Source organism: Parasteatoda tepidariorum, chromosome 9 (assembly GCF_043381705.1).
Source record: "Parasteatoda tepidariorum isolate YZ-2023 chromosome 9, CAS_Ptep_4.0, whole genome shotgun sequence".
NCBI classification, from domain to species: domain Eukaryota; kingdom Metazoa; phylum Arthropoda; class Arachnida; order Araneae; family Theridiidae; genus Parasteatoda; species Parasteatoda tepidariorum.
In genome coordinates, this window is record NC_092212.1 from 39,139,323 (window position 1) to 39,161,978 (window position 22,656).

Here is a 22,656-nt window from a genome sequence, read left to right on the forward strand (position 1 = left end):
GATTTCGTTACTTAAAATATCGTTTTCGCTAAATAATTAGTATTTTTAAGGTCATCTCTTCGAACCAGTAAGATTGAGACTTAATGCGTGAAAATTCGATTATTTGGGTTAATAAAAAAAAGTGGCTGGGTGGCGCAGTTGGTTTGTCGTCGGGATTCTGAGCCCAAGTCTGCGGGTTCGATCTCCGGCCCAGACACCGGATTTTCCGGATGCAGAAAAATCCTCAGCGGCCATGTCGTATGATTAAGCGGCATGTAAAAGATCCCTGGAGTGCCTTATTGGCTCTTGGCATTTCCGGCTAAATTAAATTATTCCTAGTGCACTTTAGCATCCGAATAGAGTCTCGGTGCTGCCATCTAGTGTGGCAGAAACGTCCAAATTAACATGGCCAACGGTATCTCACCCATTGTGGTGGTTCTGAAAGAATGGATACCACTTCTGGAGAACGCACGAGGTCTGCTCATCGGGAAGACTGATTGTGCAGCTCATAGGAAATAAAAAAAACGGTTAAAAAATTAAATTATTGATCTAATGATAAGATAGGGTAATTCGTTTTGTTTTTCTATCACGCACTGTACCTCTTTGCAGACACAGATGTGAAATAAAAAGAAAGCAGATAATGATTTAGTTTTTTATTCACAAACAAATACAAACACCATTGACAAACAAAAACATATTAACAAACTAAGTAGTTTAAATGACACAGATGATTAGTCTCAATTAAAACATTAATTTTCATAAATGCACCAGATCAAAAAGATGCATTGATATAATGAAAAGTTTGATTTTGAAAATAGTATTCATAACATACTTTGTATTACTTGAATCCCGTAATCACATAAATTTCACATGGGATATCAATCACATGGGATATTCACATGGATACATGACATAGATGATCAGTCTCAATTAAAGCATTAATTTTCATAAATGCACCAGATCAAAAAGATGGATCAATATAATGGAAAGTTTGATTTTGAAAATAGTATTCATAATATACTTCGTATAACTTAAATCCCGTAATTACATAAATTTCACATGGGACATCTATATTTAACACAAACATTTATAGTAGTAATGAGTTAAGTAACATCAGGTTATCGTCAGAATTAGAAGCGGGGGAAATATTTTAACAAGCTAATGCACTAACCCCTGTATCATCTCGTCAAACCAAGTGGGTTGCTTCAAAATTGGATGAGATATTACAGAAAACCGGCCATAGCGTATCAGAAGAAAGCTATAATGGCCATATACCAAAATTTGATCGAATTTTCCTTATAATTTACTGTAAAAGTTGAATAATACTGCAAAATACATTTTATCTCATTATTTATCTCAAAAGTTTATTGACCTTGCATCAATGCTATTGAAATTAAATGTTTGGTGGAAGCGTACATTAATGATTTTTTTTTATTTCATCAAAATTAACAAAGGTATTATGCTTTATTATAAAAATATAGTCGTTTGGCCACCAATTTGGCGAATTCAATTTGAATTGAAGCAATTGAATTTGATTTATTACTGACTTTGTAAGATAACAATCTTTTTCTTTGTTTGAAGTATTAAAATCCAAAATTTATGTTTTAAAACATGAATAACTACAAGCAAATGTTTTCTCTAAGAACCGCAAACTTAACATTCTTTACCATTTACCTTACCACCTGAAGAACAATCGAAATCCTCTATAATAACAAAGCAATTTTCTTCTTCGTTGTCATTACTTTTCAGATTTTCATTTAGTAAATTATCACGCTCCGTTGGTACGTATTCATCAACTGAAATTTCGCAATCTGGTTTACAAACTGTATCTTTAACGCTTGGATCAACAACGTGGTCAATAGCCATTATCAATCCACCGTCATTTTGGCACGTTTTTGGCTTGGCAGTACTGCGTTTGGGACTATCTTTTTTAAGGACATTACTTTCACTAGATTCAATAATTATCCTACTTTCTTGTTGTGGCTTAGCTTTAACTATACGGATCTTGGTTCTCGTACTTACGCAAAGATCTTCTTGAGCAGTTTTACTGCGGTCCACAGCTGAAGCAGATTTATCATTTTCCTGATTTGCTTTCTAGAAATAATAATTAAAACAAAATGGAATGTAGGATAAATGTTAATGTTCATTCACAAAAACAACCACTACAATAAATGTAATTTTAAAAAAAGACATTTTCAATATTTCACTTTTAACGAATCTTTTTTGCTACTTACGCCTCCTTTTTCAATATTCGATTTTTCAGTCTTTATGTCTGATAATTTTTCCTTCATATCTGTAATGCATTGCTTAAGACTTGCATAAATTCTGTAGATAACCTGAAAGTGAAATATGACAAATACTGTACTGATATTTTACTAACTACTCAAAATATTTTAATACCAAGATTTTCTAGAAGAGGCCTTCACCAACACCTCCTAGAAGAAGGAAGGTCTCAGCACGAAGTAGTCCGATGTAAGGAAGTTAAACTGCGCAGTAGATGGAAAACAAGAAAGATGTCATTACGCTCGGGGTAAGCTGCGCAGTAGCAATACGAAATATGTCATTACGTTTGGATTACTAAAGGATAGACTGTCTTATTTATGGTAACCCGTGCTGAGGCCTGCTTATTTCTAGGAGGTGTTACTTTAGGTTGGTAGGGACCTGGGCCCATGTCTGAGAGTTCGAGGAATCGAACCCCGCTGGCTGTAGTCTCCCCGTGTTGTAAAGTGACTGATGCACGTTAAATCTGTCGAGTCGCAAAAGTCCTCCGTGTTCCCATAACAAATAAAAACCTCTGGGGGTACTGAATTGGAGATAGATCGTTCTCTATAAGCGGGTCGTTATTTAACGACCCGTTTATCGAGGCAGTATAACGATCTCCGAGCCCTATAAACGGGTGTGACACATGGTGTGGCAGAAGTCGAATTCTTGGCCATAGATGGCGCCACTGAAAAACAAGAAACGCACACTCTGCATTAAATTTGCACGGTTTTGACCAAACAGGCTTCCCCGTATGGCAAGTAGCATTAGAAACAACAACAAGAAATTCAGTATTTGTTAGAATCGTTCAATAAACTTGAAATGTTGGAGGGGTTAGGCAGGGGTAACCTTGCCACTGAACGTATTGCTTTGGTACGTATAAAAAATTTTATCGTCAGAATGTAGTTAATAATCATAAGAGAGAAACCATATTTTAAGATATGACCGAGAACATGAGCGTCTTTCGAGTTCGTATTTTTAGGACCCACGAATAATTTACAGCACATTCTTCAGCATATTACCCTTTTCTTTCCTACACTCTAAAATCCTCTCGGATCCTATGGTAGACGGAAAAAAGAGCATTGGAAAGAAAAAGTACCTCATCAATTATTACATATATATAACGACAGATCCGATTTGGGGCGTTTCTCCCGAATTTAATGTAATGAAATCATTATTCGAGTTCATTTAAATATTTTTCTAAGAAAATTAATGCTTAAGGATTTATTTTAGATTAAGGATAGAAATTCTTTATTTAACAAGTGAATCAGAACTCTTCAGCAGGTTAACGCTTTCAAAAGATTTAACCACTTTGAGACTATTGCTAATAGATAAACTATTTATAACAATACTATAGTGAAAGTTTCATTCAGTCAATTTTAAATAAGACTTCGCTACATAATTAATTTTTTTAAGCTAATTATGACTGAATTAAATTTCATTAAATTCTGGTTCAAGGATCTGAGTAAAATCGATTGTTATATTTATCTTAAATTTAATTAGTTGTTTTTTTCTGATTCTTTTTTTCAACAATTTTTCCACAGGGGTACTTTTTCCGTTATTCGAAACCCCCTCTCCGAAGCAACCCTGGAAAGCAGAAAAATAAATAACGATTAGCTATGTGGTTAAAAACACGCGTCACGTAAAATCGATCCTGGAAAAATAAACTGGTAATTTTTGCAATAAATTATCTATACTCTGTTGCAAGGCATGAAAAAACCATTATCCTTATGGAAAGAGCCTGTTTGCATCTAAGATCACGCCAAATAGATACTAAGCTGCTAGCGCGAACTTATATCAACATCGCCAACTCTTGAAACGACATTGACGTTTTTGTTTGCTTGCTCTTGTGAAATTGAGAAAATGAAACTTATTGAATAAAAACCATTGTTTTTAATAAGAATTAATAAAAATAATGTATAAAAATCATAACAAATATACATCTTTCTGCTCGCATTTAAAGAAACTGGTGATGAAAGAATAATAAATATTGTTTCTTGCTGACAATTCTCTTTTAAAGCGAAATAAAAGAAAATTTATCTCGCATTTGATTTGTTAAGAGCATGTCAACGTACGATGCACCATTGTTTGTAGTCCAATCATATCTAATGCTATTGCAACGGCATATACTTGTTTCTTTTTCAAGAGCAAATGTCCTTATCTACCGAAATATGTCGCTAGGATTCCACTAAGACTGCGAAACTCTAACCCTTTTTCAATAATTCCATGATATACACCGAAGAGCCATTACATTAAGACCACCCTCCATCCATAACAATTGGCTCGCCCAGGTTTTCATGGTTTCTCGCCCAGGAACAATATTTTCATGGGGCACACTAGGACCCATAATCCTCATAAAACAATTCCTGATGTCCGTAAGCTACTTGAACATAGTTCACCCATTCATGGCAACAGTTTTTCCTGCGGGGTAGGGTGACTACCAACAGGATAATGCACCATGTCATAAGGGTCGAATCATCATGGATTGGTTCGAGGACCATTCCAGTGACTTTCAAGTCATGTCTTGGCCCCCAAATTCACCTGACCTTAATCCAATAGAGCATTTGTGGTCCTACTTGGAAAACCAAATTCGTGCTGCCACGCTGCTCCCTCGCAATGTGAGGGTATTGCAGGACCAGTTGGTGAGCGCTTAGTACCAGATACCTCAGACTACCTATCAGCACCTTGTGAAATCAATGCCTTGGAGAGGCTAGCAGTTTTGAGGGCTAAAGGTGGTCCTACATGTTATTAGCAGGGAGGTCATAATGTAATGGCTCTTCGGTATCGTAATAGATAGTGCGAATTAAATTTCTGTCCCACGAATTTAACTTTTAAAAGCTTTTATATTGTTTCGAAAGCATATTTATATAATTTAATAACTAAATTAAACGGAACTATAAGCAGTCGCAGATGATTTATTGAATCCTATAACGCAATTGTTTTCTCTTAACTTGCTACAGAGTATCGAATCAATGGTATAGAAATTTATTCTTACCCATATTAGAAAGAGGAAAAATAAAATAGCAGTTGTCACAAGGATAGGAAGGTCATATGTATCGATAAATTCATCTCGAGCTAAATGTAAATAAGTGACACATGAAAGCTGCATGAAGAGATCAGGTTGTACATCGACTACATGGTTCAAGGCTTTCTGTAAATGAAAAAATTTAATTAATTAAAACAAACTGGACTTATCAAAGTAACAGTAAAATCTTATGATAATTCGATGGAAAAAGAGAAAAAAAAATTAATTTAAATCATTGTCTTAAACAGATGAGATAAATAAAAAAAAGATTACCACCATAATTCAATCTTTAAGAATACTGCTAAATTTTTTTCTCATTAAATTAAAACACACTTTATTATTCATACTTTTAACCCTTTCCGGACGTGCTAATTTCCAACCCAGCAGACTTAAACGGTTCACTTTTTTTCTCAAAAGATGTTCCTTTTGGCTGTAGTCGCAATTATAATGCAAACTTTCATTTCTTTTAATATTTGCTACCTAAGCTTGAAAAAAAAAGTCAAGAAATCAGACTTTTATTTTTTAATGAAAATGCTAAAGAGAAGAGCGGGTTGTTCGAAGTCCCTGGATTGGAAGCAGCTTCTGGCACTTCTAATACAGGGTGTCTATAAAAGAACTCCGGGGTTTTGAGGCAAAATATTTTAATGAAATAAAAAACATACATACATGTTTTATACATGACTGAAAAGCTTACATTTTCAAGTTTTTTTTAACACTTAGTAAAGTTCTATATGAGCCCCGTTAGTGGCACGGCAGACGTCTAAACGGTATTCTACCTCTTCCCATGTCCTGGCGAGCATGTCTGGGGGGACGGTTGCCACACAATTGACTATTCGTTCCCTGAGATCTTGGTAACCCCAACTCCAGGCTGCATCTTGTCAACGATTTCTTAGGGCTTCGAAGGCATGAAGCTCGGATTCTGTCCACTTTCTCTTGAGATACACTCGGCCTACCCGGCGACTTTTAATTCAAAACACTTCCTGTTTCCTTAAATGCACTGAACCATTGACGAATGGTTTTGTCAGAAGGCGGGTTAACACCATAGTTACGTCGAAAGTTTCTTTGTACGATAACTAAAGACTTCGTTTCTATGAGCCAAATAACACATTGAGCCTTTTGTTGCGGAGTCGCCATCATTTCAAATTTCGCGACGTCATTTCAAGGTCAACGCCCTGCAGCGCCGCCAACAGTTGATACAAACATTCCCAATTAGTATGAGTAAAACTTTTTGAGCTGCTCTTTTCAGAAAAATCGACTAAATTTTGCTATCTTTTATAGTTAGTGAGATATGAATTTTTAAAACCCCGGAGTTCTTTTATAGACACCCTGTACTTTATTTTAAGGGCGAGATCTTTTTAACATCACATCTAAAATTTCGAATTAAGACAGTTCAACCTACCCAAGTTTAACTAACAGAAACAACTCCATCGTTAAAGTATAAATACATTTTTTTTAAAAATATAGTCCCAATCTAATTTAAATTTTTTGTTTAAATGATTTCAGTAAAATTTCGTAACGAAAAAAAACATATTTGCACTAATGTAACATATTCTAATACTGTACTGTAATACTCTAATACTGTTACATGTACTAATGTAACTAAACATATTTATACTAAAGTATAAATAAATTTTTTTGAAAATATAGTCCCAATCTATTTTAAATTTTTTGTTTAAATGATTTCAGTAAAATTTCGTAAAGAAAAAAAAAAAAACATATTTATACTAATGTAACATATTCTAATACTGTACTGTAATACTCTAATACTGTAACATGTACTAATGTAACTTAACATATTTATACTAAAGTATAAATATCGTAACGAAAAAAAAAAAACATACTTATACTAATGTAACATATTCTAATACTGTACTGTAATACTCTAATACTGTAACATGTACTAATGTAACTAAACATATTTATACTAAAGCATAAATACATTTTTTTCAAAAATATAGTCCCAATCTATTTTAAATTTTTTGTTTAAATGATTTCAGTAAAATTTCCTAACGAATTAAAAAAAAAAACATATTTATACTAATGGTCTTCAAAAAAAATCATATAGGAAGAAGTTTTTTTTTTTCTTTTTCAAAGCGAACGAACTAAATTTGTCGCAGGCATCTTAGGTAGTGAAAGGAGGGAATGCCTTTTTAATCATTGGTATTTAAATTTTCATTAATATAAAGTGATAGTTACTCGTTACTATCTTTTGAAACAAGTTGTAAATTTGAATACTCGTTTACAACGCATGCTTACCTTTAAAGCTATGTACCAGAGAGTGATTGTTAATACTGGTGAAAAAGTAGTATACATCCACAAACTCGATTCTAACCTCTCTTTACATGCAGGGAAAGGCAAAACGGAGCTCAAAGTAATGAAAAATATTGCCATAAAAACTTCACACATGTGATTCTGGAAGAGAAAAATTAATTTTTTTCTAAAAGAAAAAAGAAAGAAAAGACAAATTAATTTTTATTCAAATTAATAACAATCTTATTTTTATCACGATACTAACTCTTTTTCTTTCTGACTCCCCCACACCTAAATTGAAACAAAACTAAATTCTACCAAAATGTAGTAGTCTCCCTACAGAAAATGACACCATAAAATGACATTTTTAATATCATCGTTAAAATAACATTTACAGTATTTTTCCAAGTAACCATTACCTTTGTAAATAGATTATGCCGATAACTTGTAAATAGAATACGTTTCACCACTCCGATAAATTTTACTACTTTACAAATTTTAATAAAATTAGCTTTAAGCATAGGCTGATGTAATGCAAAGATAAATATCCATTCAACAGTTAGAATACACACGTATGATCATGTGTAAAATTAATCAGAGTCTTAAGAGATAAAAGAGTGGTTACAAAATTGAATTACATAATGGTTCAATAGGAGTCGAGTTAGTTAGTTATAGCTGTAAACACAGAATGTTTAAGATTGGTTATTTATAATTGCCGTAATTCAAGTTCATGGTTAATTTTTTTTGCAGCAGGTAAATTTTGAACAAAAATCTAGCTTTCCACAAAAAAAGTTTCTTCAAATCAAAATAATTTAAGGTAATAAGGCAACAACTGCATTTCATAAATTAATCCCGAACCCAAAATATTTTAGCTTAAAATTAGTATTAAAAAGCAGTGGTGCTATAAAGGATAAATAAAATCTCTTATAAATTTTTCTTCCCTACGTTTATAGTATCTAATAAAACATGCGTACCTAATCGAACGTAACAATGAAAGACTTCTTTATGCAAACTTTGTTCTCTAATTTGTTCTACTGTGTTTCTACTTTGTTCTCTAATGCAAAATTTGCATTAGAGAACAAAGTAGGAAAAAAAAATTACATTTTTGTTATGTGTTTTTATTACAGATTGTGTAACGTGTTCGAAATAGTTTAAAACATAAATATTTCTCATACTAGTTTAAAACATAAATATTTCTTATATTAATTATTATCTACTAAAGAAGAGTAGTGCACATTTACAGTAACTAATTTAAGGAAAAAACCTGCTTTTTACAAGAATATGTGATTATGGACCTTAAAATCCTGCAAATAGGAATCGCGATATTGGATTTTAAAACCAAGAAAATAGAAATAGCGATATGAATTTTAAATCATGCAAATACTGATAGCAATGTGTAGTTCTTAAATCACGTATAAATACGAAAATCGATATTTGATAATACAACCGCGTGAATGCATTTCACAATATGATTTCAAGGTTTTAAAAAAGAGTAAATAAGAATCGTGACATTGGATTTTAAACTCGCGTGAGTACGAATTGCAATATTGGGTCTTTAAAGCGCATGAATAGGAAACACGATGCACGATTTTTAAATCGCGTGAATACAAATCTCAATACGTTTTAAATCAGGTAAATACGAAAATCGATGTTTAATATTAAAATCGCGGGAATAAGAATCGTGATGTTAGATTTCAGCGCAATTCCAAGCATTCAAAATGGAGGAAATCCTCCAAACCGAAGGAATCAAATTGACGGAAGAATCACGGGTATGTAAACGTCTCGTCAACGATTTAGCTAAAGCTTAAACTTTGAGATAAGCAGAATTCTGCGAATATATTCACGGAAAAATCATTCCCTGCTTTTAGTTTTTAGACCCCGAAGAATGATACCAAAAATCCGGTATGTAATTACCCCTGTTATACATACTTTTTCTGCAAGTTGACATACCAATATTTTCTCATTATCGTTCTCCAGAAGTAAACTCTTCTCTTTAGGTTCAGCTTTACTGGCTCCAGGTATAACTTTACTGGCTCCAGGTTTAGCTTTACTGGCTCCAGCTTGAACGTTACTGGCACCAGGTTTAGCTTTACTGGCTCCAGGTTTACTCATATTTTCACTTTTCACCATTTGGCTACACAACTGGGGATCGGCACCATTTTGTTCAGTTTTACTTGTGTCAGATTTACTCACGTTTTCATTTTGCTTCGATTGGTTGCACGGTTGTGGACCAAGGTCATTTTGTTCAGGAATACTGGTACTAGGTTTACCATTTTGTTCAGAGCTACTGGTAGTTTTCAAGGGAGGCATCAAATCTTCGATGAAAATCTAAAAGAAAAATACATTGATAAAGTTACTTTCCTAGTTAATGTCCCAAATGTGTAATTGGTCTGGATTAGCTTTGAGTATACTAACAGTAGAGAGCACCATGGCTTAAGACTATTATAATTGTGCAATTTGTGATTAAAGCATTGAATTTTCCACCATTGCTTATTCATAAAATAACACGATGATATTGCAGAGTTTTTTTATTTTTATTTTGTACTTAAATCTAAAATATTTATGCATTTTGCTATCTAGGCAAGTGAGGCCTATTATGAACTAACTAACGCTGAATCGAACAAAATCAAGCCAAAAGAACTAATATTTACTAAGTTAAAAGAGAAATAAAGAGTACAAAATATGATTTTTGCTTCATACTTATTAACGATTTAACCGATAAACGAAGTATTCTTTCCTATGTAGGCTTCTAGACTAAATCCATTAAAATCAAAATTAAGTCGATAGTACCATTAATTAAAAGTTATGATTTTTATGAATACGGAATTCGGATTATGAATGCGGAAAATCGCTGCAGTAAAATGAGAACGGAAACTTGAAACTTAAAAATTTATCTTATTTTTCTGCTTTGAACAATGTAAATGCTGATACCCAATTTCCTGGGTGCAGATTGTTTATTGCAACCCAATTTTTAATTTTTTAATTACATTTCTTACTTACTCATAATGTAAGAGTTATTATTTAAATCTAGCCGACCAGGTGGCAGAGTGGTTAGCGTGCCTGACTGCGGAGCCATTGGCAGCGGGTTCGAGTCCTGCTCAGGGCATGGATGTTTCTTTCTCTCTCTGTGTTCTATGTCCTTTGTGTGGATGTGATCAGGGGTGAAAGCAAGACGGAAAAGAGGAATGGCTGGTAGTAAAACCACTTCAGTTATAACTAGTTTTCGGGAAGAGTTAACTTATTATTTTTAAAGCTATTCAACAATATCTACTTTATCATCGGAAAATAAGCAGTTTTATATATAGACTAAAATTATAAAAGGAGTCTTGATATTTACAGATATTTTACTTTTCTAAAAAAAAAAAAAATGCTAAAAATAAATTTATTTCGTACCAGTTTTTGCATTTTTCCGTCTTGCTATATAAGGGCTTTCAGCCATGAATGTAACCTGCCCTATAAACGGGTTTGTGGTTGTTTGACGTGGGCGACGCTGCTCCACCGCCATGACTTAGCCACAGGTGCCCACTGGGTAACGAGAAGAGAGTAGCAGCTCTGGCATTCCTGTGACCAATGGGACAAACCCCAAGTGCCCGCCATTAAAAATAATAATAATTATTATTTAAATCTCGACTTAATCATGTCTCCCGCCTCTTTTACACACGCACGCTCTTTATATATATATATATATATACAATAATGGAAGAGGCACTTAGACTTTTTTTTAAATTTATCTATAAGATTTAAAGCTCTTAGAGGTTTGAGGGACCGACAATAAATAGTGAAAGAAAATAGGGTTTTTTTTAAACACCCTATGCCAAAAAATCAATCAATAAGACTGATAACTGATAACTATTATTTTGGTTTTCATTTGCAATTACTGCATAAAATTTAGTAAGCCTAATTTAAATATTTGTAGAAATGCAGACATTTTTATAAAAACAAATTTTTTTCTCTTATGTTTTTTTACTCTAATTTTAAAAAAAATTAAGCAAAATTTTTGGAGCAATTTAAAATTAAATACAAAACTTTTCTTTTAAAATTTGTAAAAAGCTCACTTAAAACTACTCAAGATATAAGTATTGTTTAAAGTAGTTCCTTTGTATTGCGCATGCATAAAAATTTTTTTAATTTTTTTCTTCATAATTTTGCAGCGAGTCGCATTTGGCAATTAATGAAAAAAAGATCTTATTTGAATATCTTAATGACGTAAAAAGTTTCGAGCAATTTTCTATGTAGTTTTTGTACTTTTTAAAATAAAACTCAAAATGATCAGAGGTATTCCACAAATTTTATTTGGCAGTATTTCAAATGACACTACCTTATAACAGAGCAATAAGAACAGCAAGCTGATTACATAAGCTAATTATAAATGAGTTGCTACAGTGCTTAAAAGTACTCAGAAAATAGCTTTATTGAAAATATAATAATAACGTACTTACCATGACAAATAGCAGGCCGCTGAAAGCATACAAACCCCATTTTTTCCTTAAAGCAATTTTAAGTTGTTCTTCACTTGAACAAAACAAATATATTATGTAAGCTTCCAGAAAAAATAAAGGCATTACAGACACCCACTTGAAGATACCTGATGGACTGTATTGCTTTTTTTGCCCCTATAAGAGAAAATAAATAACTGCATATTAATCTGTTCAATAGTTTCTGAGAAATAATTTTGTAAATATTATATAAGTGAAATGTTTTATATGAAAAGTGAATCAAGAGAGTCTTGTCCTCTTTTGATTTAACTTAACAGTAAAAGGGGTACTTTTTGAAAGCTGGATAAAAGGTATACGTTTGCCTGTTTTTAAATTTTTGATAAACATCTTTGCTTTCGTGCAATTTACGTTATACGATTGCGTTTTTATCAGTTTAAACTGAAATAAAAATAAATTTAAAAAAATCTATAAGCTGACTATTGCATAGTATTAAATTATTGATTCTAAACCACAAATCGCAGATTTTTATTTCTTTCAAGTTTTGAAGAAAATCTCATAGAAAATCTAAAAGTTATTTATCTATGTTTCTTCTCTTCTAATGAAGGCACCCCTACATGTTCCACCGCTTTTACCTGATATTATGCTGCCGAATAATGCTGTGTCATCAGAAATTTCTCTACAAAAAAAGAAAAAAAACTAAATATAGAAATTTAACCTATAATCCGAGTTAGGCCCTTCCTTTCCAGACCGAACTCAACTCCCGAAGTAGAGTAAATTCTAAACATGCTTCCGATCCTTTTGATTTGATTTTCACAAATGAACTGATGATGGAATACTCTGTTTGGCAATAATAAATCTTTTAATAAATGTTGTTGTTGTTTCTAATGTCACTTGCCACACCGACAAGCTTGCTTGGTGAAACCGAGCAAATTTAAGGCAGAGTGTCCGTTTCTTGTTCTTCAGTGGCACCATCTATGGCCAAGAATTCGACTTCTGCCGCACCATGCGTCGCACCCGTTTATAGGGTGGACCCATTCATGCATCCATTCATTCATCCACAGATCATAATTTTGACCTGAATCAGAGAACGATCGATCTCCAATCCAGTACCCCCAGAGGTATTGATTTGTTATGGGAACATGGAGGACTTTTGCGACTCGACAGATTTAATGTGCATCAGTCACTTTACCACACGGGGAGTCTTCGGCCGGCGGGGTTCGAGCCCACGAACTCTCGGACATGGGACCAGCGCCTTAGTGACCAGGCTATCCCGGCCTCTTAACAAATGTAAAACACAAAGAGACCACCTAACCACTATTTGACGTATAAAGTGTGTGATATACTATTAGATTTTCTATTAATTTTTTGTGACAAAATTACGCCAATACAATTTCGCAATCATAAGAATTTACAGATGCCGTTTTTTTCTATTTTTGATAAGCATTTCTTTTACATACAATCACCGTTAAAAGCATACAACTCTGCAGTGAACATTTTTGATGGATATTTAAATAGTTTATTATTGCCTTTTTTTAGATATTTGATAAGTACCCTTGTTTTTATGCAATTAACGCTAAAAGAATTTTTCAGCGTCATCCAAATCAGTTTTCATCAGTTTAAACTGTAATAAAGTTAGTCTAACAACCTAGAATCGTGTAGTTTTATATGATTAACTCAAAACTACTAATTGCATCGATATATTGCTTAAAAGTTTTGAGAGAACGTTTATCGAAGTTCTGAAAATTATCAAGCGCTTTTTCTTATTCTATATCAAGGACAGAAATTTGCCACCTATGTAAATGCAACTGAAATAAGCCACTTGAACCACATCTCCACTCTTTCTGCTAATGTATATTTGGGAACAGCTTATTAAATTTTATCAAAAACTATTTAATCGATTTATTCCACTTTATTTTTGCAAATTAAAATCATATGAATATATAATTGAAATGCCTTATTTATAAATCTCAAAGCTTAATGTAACTGAAACAATCCACATCCACCCATACCTATTCTCTTTCCGTAAATGGAAATGTAGGAACTGTTCATTTACTTTTCTCAGGAACTACTTAATCGATTTATTCCACTTCATTTTTGTAAATTAAAATCATATGAATATATAATTGAAATGCCTTATTTATAAATCTCAAAGCTTAATGTAACTGAAACAATCTGCATCTACCCATTCCTATTCTCTTCCCGTAAATGGATATGTAGGAACTGTTCATTTAATTTTCTCAGGAACTATTAAATTGATATATTCCCAGCTTTTTATTATTCACTGTAAAATAGGGTGAGTACTTACATTCATCAAATAATTCACATATCCAAAAAGCCAGTGAGATGTGACAGCAAAGCTAACGTTTCTAGCAAGACCATTTTTTACTCCATAGTGTTCCTCCATTTTGTAAATAATGAAGCTCATGCAAGAAAGAGTCCACATTCTGATATGGGTCTTCACTATAAGCATCCATGGAATATTATTAGAACGAAAATCAAAGCGTTCTGCTAAAGCTCTGAATGCGTGGTACTTCTCCGGTCGTACGAAACTCTATAAAAAAAAAACAAATTTAAAAACAAAACAATTACAACTTCTTGGAAATGATGCAATTTTAAATCAAGTGTTAAAAACATTTTAAGCGTCAAGCAAAGACAATTTTTAATTGAAGATAAATAAGTAAAAAAATAGAAAAAACAAACAAACCGCACTTTATGTTAAATAATAAAAGGAAAACACACTTCAAGTTGGTCCCGTATATATACGTTTTTGAATTTTCTGCAATTCACACAAAGATTTAAATTATGGTAGCAAAACTTCTTCATTTCTGCTTTATTTTTCAAAAAAATTATCCATCTGTGATTACCACAAGCATAAATTATTCACTATATACACTATGGACGAAATTAAGATATGGAAAGCATTTTCGCACATATATTCGCACTTGCAAGATACCCGTACACCACTCCATGTGTTTGACAATGGTTCCGTGAATGCCCAGAGGTACAGGCAGGAGGTCCTAGAGCCCTATGTGCGTCTTTTCAGAGGCGCTGTTAGCCCTGAGTTCATTTTATGGACGCAATGCGCGACCATATAGAGCTCTCATGGTTGATGAGCATATATGGCAGTACTTTTACTTTCGTTACTTGTACCGCCGGTACAAGTAAAAAGTACGTACTTTTACGTGTACTTCATTACTTTTTAAATTTAGTACTTTTACTTGTACTTTCGTTACTTTTTTAGGGAAAAAGTACAAGTATTTGTAACGCAAATATTGAATGAAATCGTTAGTTTTTTCTAAAACTCGGTAAGCTTCGTATTAAAAAAAATACTTATGTTTTTTTAATTTATAAAATTTATGTGCAATATATATGCATTCACAGCTAACTTCGTGTTTAAATACCTTCTGTGTCAACTTATACTGCACATTCAATTATTTTTTACCAGCTAAAAGATCACAAAGCTATCTGAAACCCCGTGTTTGCTTTGGTTATGCTTGCGCTTTTAAAACGCGTTTCTAAAGAATAAAACAATTCTAAAGAGTAAAACAATCAATGGTAATTTAAATAAATAAAAATAATAAACCAAAAATTAAAATCAATAGATAAAATTTCTTTTTCGTGCAAATCCATAAAAAGTTTGATATTAAAATTATATTTGATTTTAAAATTATATTATACGATTATATTATAAAATTATATTATAATATTCTTTCGAATTTAAAAATAAATTTAAATCCATAACTTTCAAAATTAAAAATAATTAAATAAATGACAACAATTTGGCAAAAACTTTAAAGAGCATAAGAATATTATTCAATAAAATTTTAGGTTACTTTGAATTTTCGATTTCCTAGAAATGTACTTTTAAATCGTTACTTTTTTTGCTTAGTACTAGTACTTTTACTTGCACTTTTTACTCCTTACTTTTTTTAAAAATACTTGCACTTTTACTCGCTACTTTTTAAAAGTAACGTTGCCATATATGTTGATGAGCATCTGGAAAGCGAGGATATTCAACGAGTGGATTGGCCAGCCAAATCCCCTGACCTGAATCCTATTGAAAACGCTTGGGATGCTCTTGGGAGAGCTATTGCGATGCGCTAATCTCTTTTGAGCACTCAAACATGTTGACTTTTACCACGTCGATAAGTTTTTGGAGAAAATGGTATTTTTATCTAATCAAATATATCTTTCCGCTTCATTTTTTTCCCTTGAGATATTACATTTAAGGTAACGAAGAATTTGTGTCTCAGTGTATTTCTCCCATAACATTAAAACAGTTTGTGCTAGTGTTTTGAAACAAGTTAATTTGGTTCAAGGTGCAAATCCCGCCTCCGATCTTAGAATAAAACAATTTTAATTACGATTCAGTTTTTTTTTTAAAAAAATTATTCATCAGATAAAATTAGTGATATGTATTTGCTTGCTTGTGGCTCAATTTAATATAAAACGGGCACCAATTGCTCGTTCTTTAATAATTTTGTTTTTGAGATTTTGCATCATTTAAGCTCGAGAAAAATCAATTTGAACAGCATATAAATGACTATTCTCAACCTTGGTATTTTGGCAGCTATGTAGTTATCTTTTGAATTATGTTTCTCCAAACTTAAATACTGTAAAATCAATGAAAATTGAAATAAATTGTGTACTAAAGAGACCAAGTTACTATGGTGTATTTTTACAGATTATTTTTTCTATTTTTTAATACTCATTCATGACTATTAGGCTAGGTTTTGTCTATCTTCAGCTAGCGCCTTCTATACATAAACTAATCGTAAAAATGGCGCAAAATCTTAAAATGAGGAAATAAAAAACCTTTGTGATTATATATTTGATTGATTATATATTTGATTATATTTTTGAGATATTGAGAAAAAGGCGACATCATGACAAAAAGTTACTTTGAAGCTGCAATGTCTGGACTCATAATAATTTTCAAAAATTTTGAATATTTCTTTTCTAAATGGGAGAATGAAAAAAAGAGCAATTTCTTTTTTTTTTTCGTTTTTTTTTAAGAAACATTTAGTAACTTTTTAAAAACTTTAACTATTGCGCGTTTTTAAGTACAGTTATTGTTTAGTGCAAGATGGCACGTATAGTTTGAAACTATAGATTTGCATCAAATTTCAGACTGCTCTTCAAAAGCTTTGTCGTCGGATCGCATGGAATGATGTATATTTACGAATTGTATAATGTTTCTGGTGTGAGTTTATGACAGTTAATTATGATTGTTAGTTCAAACTATATTTAACTAGAGCCCTCTATGCTTATTCTAAAAACGGCGCAAAGCATCAATATGATGAAAAATCACAGTTGTGAGAAAATTAACAGCACGTGTGGCACGTCATAATTAAAAACTTACTCCAATACTTATTTAGGCTGATAAAAATTTGAGAGAAAAAATGAGATTAAGGCATTGGTTTTGAATAATTATTTTAAACTAGGTAGAAAAATGTCTCCGAATTGGCGATCTTTAAAAGTTTAATGACTTCTAAAACATTCTAGTTATCTGTCCGATCTAACCCCTGACAATTCTTCATGACAAGATGGCATAGATAGCTCAAAATTCTAGCTTTGCTACCAGTGTTAAGCACTTAAACAGTGGCTTTTTCATTTTTCTTGGTGAAAGAGCTTCAAAACACCATTTAAGGGTGTTTAAACGGTGGCTATTTGTATATTTTCCTTGGCACTAAAACTTAGAACATTCTTAACATCATTATTGTCACATAAATAATTTATCACCAATGTTGTAATGGTTATACTTACAAGAGCATATTGTAGAAGTAGTGCTGTGTACACTACGATAATCAAAAAAGGATATGAGTATGGATATCTGTATTCTTCTATAAAGAAGTACTTAATCAGCATCTCTGCAAAGTACACGAACAAATATACCGTTATAAGCAAACACGAAGCTTGAAACACATTTCCACAATAGCGACGGTACCTTTTGATATCTCTCATTTTCTGATCTACCTGGAAAAGAAATGAATAAATAAACTATATTGGTGATCATTTTTAATTCGTGCTTAATATTTATAGTGACAATATTTGAATCGACATTTAAAACATTTATTTTTGTAAAATAAATTTTAAAGAAATATTGCATTAAATGTCTCAATCTGCTACATTGAGCACAAAATAAAAAACGGAAAAACTGAATAACTTTTAATTTAATGATCGTATTTTTACATGCTGATATGTAATCTTATAATTTTGATGCATTTACTTCAAATGTGTTAGTTTATATTTTATATCCGTCGTTGAACCGCCTACCCACTACCAACTATACGACTACTAATGTTCAACTCCGTAGTCTTGTAATTTCGAACCTATCCAGAAGACAAGGAAACTCCTGTATCAGTACTCCCAGAGGTATGATTTGCTATGGGAACATGGAAAACTTGTGACAGATTTAACATGCATCAGTCACCATTTACTACATGGGGAGTCTTCGACCGGCGGGGATCGATCCCATGCACTTTTGGACATGGGCCCAATGCCCTACCAACCAGGGTATCCCGGTCTTAAAAGTCTTATTTAGAGCACTCTAGGGCTTTGCACGCTACTGAGATAGATCGCATTTTCTATACCGAGAAAAAAAGTTTTTATGCATAAAATTCAGATTAGGCTGATTCTGATGCATGATTCAGGTTAACTAAAAATGGAGAACATAAAATTGTAGTTTTAGAAATAAAGTTTTAAGAAACATCTTTGGCGATGTTTTATTTTATTTTATAACCGTCGTTGAACAGTCGACCCAATTTTATGGGTTTACGGCTACTAATGTTCAACTACATAGCCTTGTAATTTTGAACCCAATCCAGAAGACAAGGGAACTTCTGGATCGAGTATTGGGAGAAATTTGCGTTCGTGGAGGACTTGTTGATGGAGCTAACCCGCATTCGCGTTACATTGAGAGGAAGACCACGAGAACCTCCCACGGTTAGCCTGACGGCAAGGGGACTCTATCCCATGATCCGTCTACCACTGAGGATATTTCGCGTCAGAACTGTAGTCGGCACAAGCCGAATGCGGAAATCGTATTGACCAGATATCGCTGGGATTTGAACCTAGTCCTTCTCATTAGAAGGCTAGCGCTTTATCCCCTGAGCCATCACGGCTCAACCATATTAATTATAAACTTTGAATTGCTCAGTATAATATTATTACATTGAGCACAAACATTTTCGGGGGCCAATGCAAGGTAACTAACAACCCAAACGCGCTTCAGTACTGCAGTAAGAACACTCCATAAAAGAGCCCTCTATTTACGCTTCTATTTTCGTATTTTGTAATCTGAAAAACTTAATACGAAAATATTTTAAATCATTCTTGAAAGATTCCGAAACATGTAACTTCATTGGAATTCGTTACTCTCTTTATCGATTACATTTTATATTTTATTCTGCACTTTTCTCGCATTTTATTTTCTATTTATTGCTCAGTATGTTTTATTTCGTATATTTTTTGCTTAATAGGTTCTATTTTGGTTGCATTTTTTGGGTGTTCCTCCCACTAATGTATTGAGATATTTTGCTTTAACTGTATTTACACAATATTAGAAAGCACTCCTTTTTGCGGATATAATCGTGTGAGCTGATGACAAGATTATGTATTTTCATTTTTTTATTTACCGGCATTTTATTTTTTTTTTAAATAAAAAAAGCTTTTTATATATTTTTAAAAATATTTTATTTTAATAATTTATTTCTTATCTTCTTTATCTTTATTATATTATTTTCCATGTCATCTCTATATTTCTAATTCGATCCTCATCTGTCCACAATAATTCCTCACAAGAGAGTCTTCTTCTCATTTTAAACCTTTCCCTCCCCAACAATAGGGGAGGGACTCTTTTGGTGCTCCTCACCCACTGACCTTATGACCAGAGGTCATTCATATGCATGGGAGTGGAATAAAGAGTCACATATTTTTTGAAAAGTAAAGAATTTGAAAGGCAGGAAATAATTTAAAAATAAATTATTAATTTCTGAAAGATCGAGTTGACTGCTTATAGACGCTTACAGTAACTTAATTCATTTATCTACTTATTTCATTTTATAGTAACTTTCAATTATTAAAATTCTTTAACTTATGATAACAAAGGACCCCGCATTTATATGGGAATCGTGTTCCAGACTATTTAGGTGAAATTTTGATACGTTATAGTTGAAATTCTTCTGATTTTAATGAATGGACTGATTTTGAAGTACGGAGTTTTTATAACTGGGGAGCCTATGAAATTGTACGACTAACTGAAAATGACACTTAAAACTAACGTGTAACAATCCTTTGCTGTCAGGCTAACCGTGGTTGGTTTTTGCGGTTTTCCTCTCCATGTAAGGCAAATGCGGGTTAGTTCCATCAAAAAGTCCCCCACGAAGGCAAATTTCTCCCAATACTTGATCCAGGAGTTCCTTCGTCTTCTGGATTAGGTGTAAAACTACAAGGTTACGGAGTTGAACATTGGTAGTCGTAAACCCGAAATTGGGTCGGCTTTTCAACGACGGTTATAAAATAAAAATAACTAGCTTTGTATTACTGTGATAGGTTTGAAGACAAATTTGAATTCATGAATAACAGCGATACAGACTGGCTATGTAAATTCTGCTGTGTTCTTGCTTGAAAGAATTTTTCAGAAACACCTAAATCAGTTGTAATAAGTTTCAAAAATGATAAAAGTAAATTTTTGGAGCATTAACACCAGATGAATATATGTACAGTGCTTAAGAAAAAAAAGCAAATTAATTAAGTAACTTAAGATATCGTCTGCAAAGATTAACTAGTATGTTTAAGGTTTCTCAAAACATAACGATTGCATATTACCACGTTTAAATCAGATTATTAAATCAAAAGTTATTTTCCTAAATTTTCAAGCTTTTATGCAAAAAATATACTTTATTTCAATACGATTTAACCACTCAATATAAACTTACTTTATAAAATTCTATGTATGCAAGTATTTTATAACGTGTATAGATACAAGTATTTTATAATTTATGCAGTTATATAGATAAAATAAGTAGTTAGTAGTGACTAAGCACTTTTATAATAAGTACTTGATCAACTTAATTGTTTTTTTTTTAAATTGAAGGTTCTTTACCAAATTTTCCCTACTAATTTTACCATTTTTATAATGTTTCTAATCTGTTAAGAATCATATAAATATGGTTTACATTATAGCACTTTGCATTATAAACTTTGCAGGGGGACACACTGTTATTATTCAATATTATGTAATTACTCAATCAGCTACATCTAAATAAGATCTAAAAGTATTGAGAAACTGAAAAATTGTTTGAATTATTGCGGGAAAATTATGTTACACACAGAATGAAACATTGTTGACCTCTTCACATTGACCTCTAGAACAATTTTTCTAGATTTCAAAGTTTTGAAGAGAAAAAATTTCACAGAATGAAGCATTTATAAACGAAATATTTTTCGAGAGTTGCTAACTTGAAAAATACGCTGAAAAATTGTAGAAATAATGAAGTAATTTTACATACAAAATGAAAAATTGAAGGAAATATTTTCTGAAAGCCTTTTTCAACATTAAAAAAAAAATTAAAAAAAAAAAATATAAAAAAATTTACATTTGATTTGAAAAAGTAATAATTATAATTAAAAAAGGAAGAAAACAACTTTGCACACAAAATGAAACATCGTTAAACGAAATATTTTTTGAGGAGTCTGAACTTGAAATGCACAAATTAATTATAGTAGTAAAAAGAGGAAAAAAATTTCGCCAAAAATTAAATGTTTAACAAAATATTTTTCAAAAGGTCGAGTCTTTCGATGCACAAATTGATCAGAAATAAATATTAACAAATAAAAATAAAACAAAAGTAAAAAAAGCAATTTTATACCCTAACGAAACATTTGTTAACGAAGTTCAAGTGATTAGAAATTAAGATGCACAGATTATTTCGAAACAAATAATAACATTAAAAAAATTTATGAAATAAAATTAAAAAATAATAATAATAACTTTCCACTCAAAAGAAAAAATAATCAACGAAATAATTTTGGAGTGGTAAGAGCACATTCTGTACAGATTAATCAGAAATAAATAATAACAGTAAAGAAATAATATAAAAGAAAAGCAATTTTACACATAAAATGAAACCTTATTTACCAGAATACCTTTTCAGTGGTTCGAACTTAATATGAACAGATAAGCCAAAAATAAATAGTAAAAGAAAAATAAATAATAAATAAAAAAATGAAATTTACACATAAATGGAAATATTATCTAATGAAATATATTTTGAGTGATTAAGTGATTCGAGCTCAGTTTAATCAAAATTGAATAATAAAAACAAAAAAATTATGAAATAAAATAAGAAAGAAAAAAAAAAGACAAGAGAGTTAGCGAAATAATTTTCGAGCAGTTTAAACTTAATATACACAAATTGATCAGAAATAAATATAAATAATAAACAATGAAAAAAAAATTTTTTCAAGCGAATGAAACAGTTAACAAAATAATTTTCGAGTGGTTCGAGCTTATTATGCACTGACTAATCAGAAATAAATAATAACAATACTAAACAATGAAAACAAAAACTTTTTGACACGAAAGAAACATCTAACGAAACAATTTTCGAGTGTTTCGAGCTTATTATGCACTGACTAATCAGAAATAAATAATAACAATAATAAACAACGAAAAAAAATTTTTTTTTCACACGAAAGAAGCAG

General features: G+C 31.8%; 1 protein-coding gene across 2 annotated transcripts in view; it reads right to left on the minus strand.

Moving 5' to 3' along the window:
• Window positions 1-617: 617 nt before the first annotated feature.
• The window catches only part of LOC107449044 (uncharacterized), a 27,049-nt gene continuing 5,010 nt past the window's right edge, over window positions 618-22,656 (minus strand). Inside the window, exons 2-9 of one of the 2 annotated variants that reach the window (XM_043046492.2) lie at window positions 17,716-17,925; window positions 14,255-14,500; window positions 11,953-12,126; window positions 9,443-9,841; window positions 7,520-7,675; window positions 5,234-5,389; window positions 2,214-2,315; window positions 618-2,073 (exon numbers count right to left, since the gene is read on the minus strand). In XM_043046492.2, the coding sequence (XP_042902426.1) occupies window positions 1,633-2,073; window positions 2,214-2,315; window positions 5,234-5,389; window positions 7,520-7,675; window positions 9,443-9,841; window positions 11,953-12,126; window positions 14,255-14,500; window positions 17,716-17,925 (1,884 nt within the window). In that variant the 3' untranslated portion in view covers window positions 618-1,632. The remainder of the gene's footprint in view (window positions 2,074-2,213; window positions 2,316-5,233; window positions 5,390-7,519; window positions 7,676-9,442; window positions 9,842-11,952; window positions 12,127-14,254; window positions 14,501-17,715; window positions 17,926-22,656) is intronic. The other variant, XM_043046493.2, reaches the window with a different exon arrangement.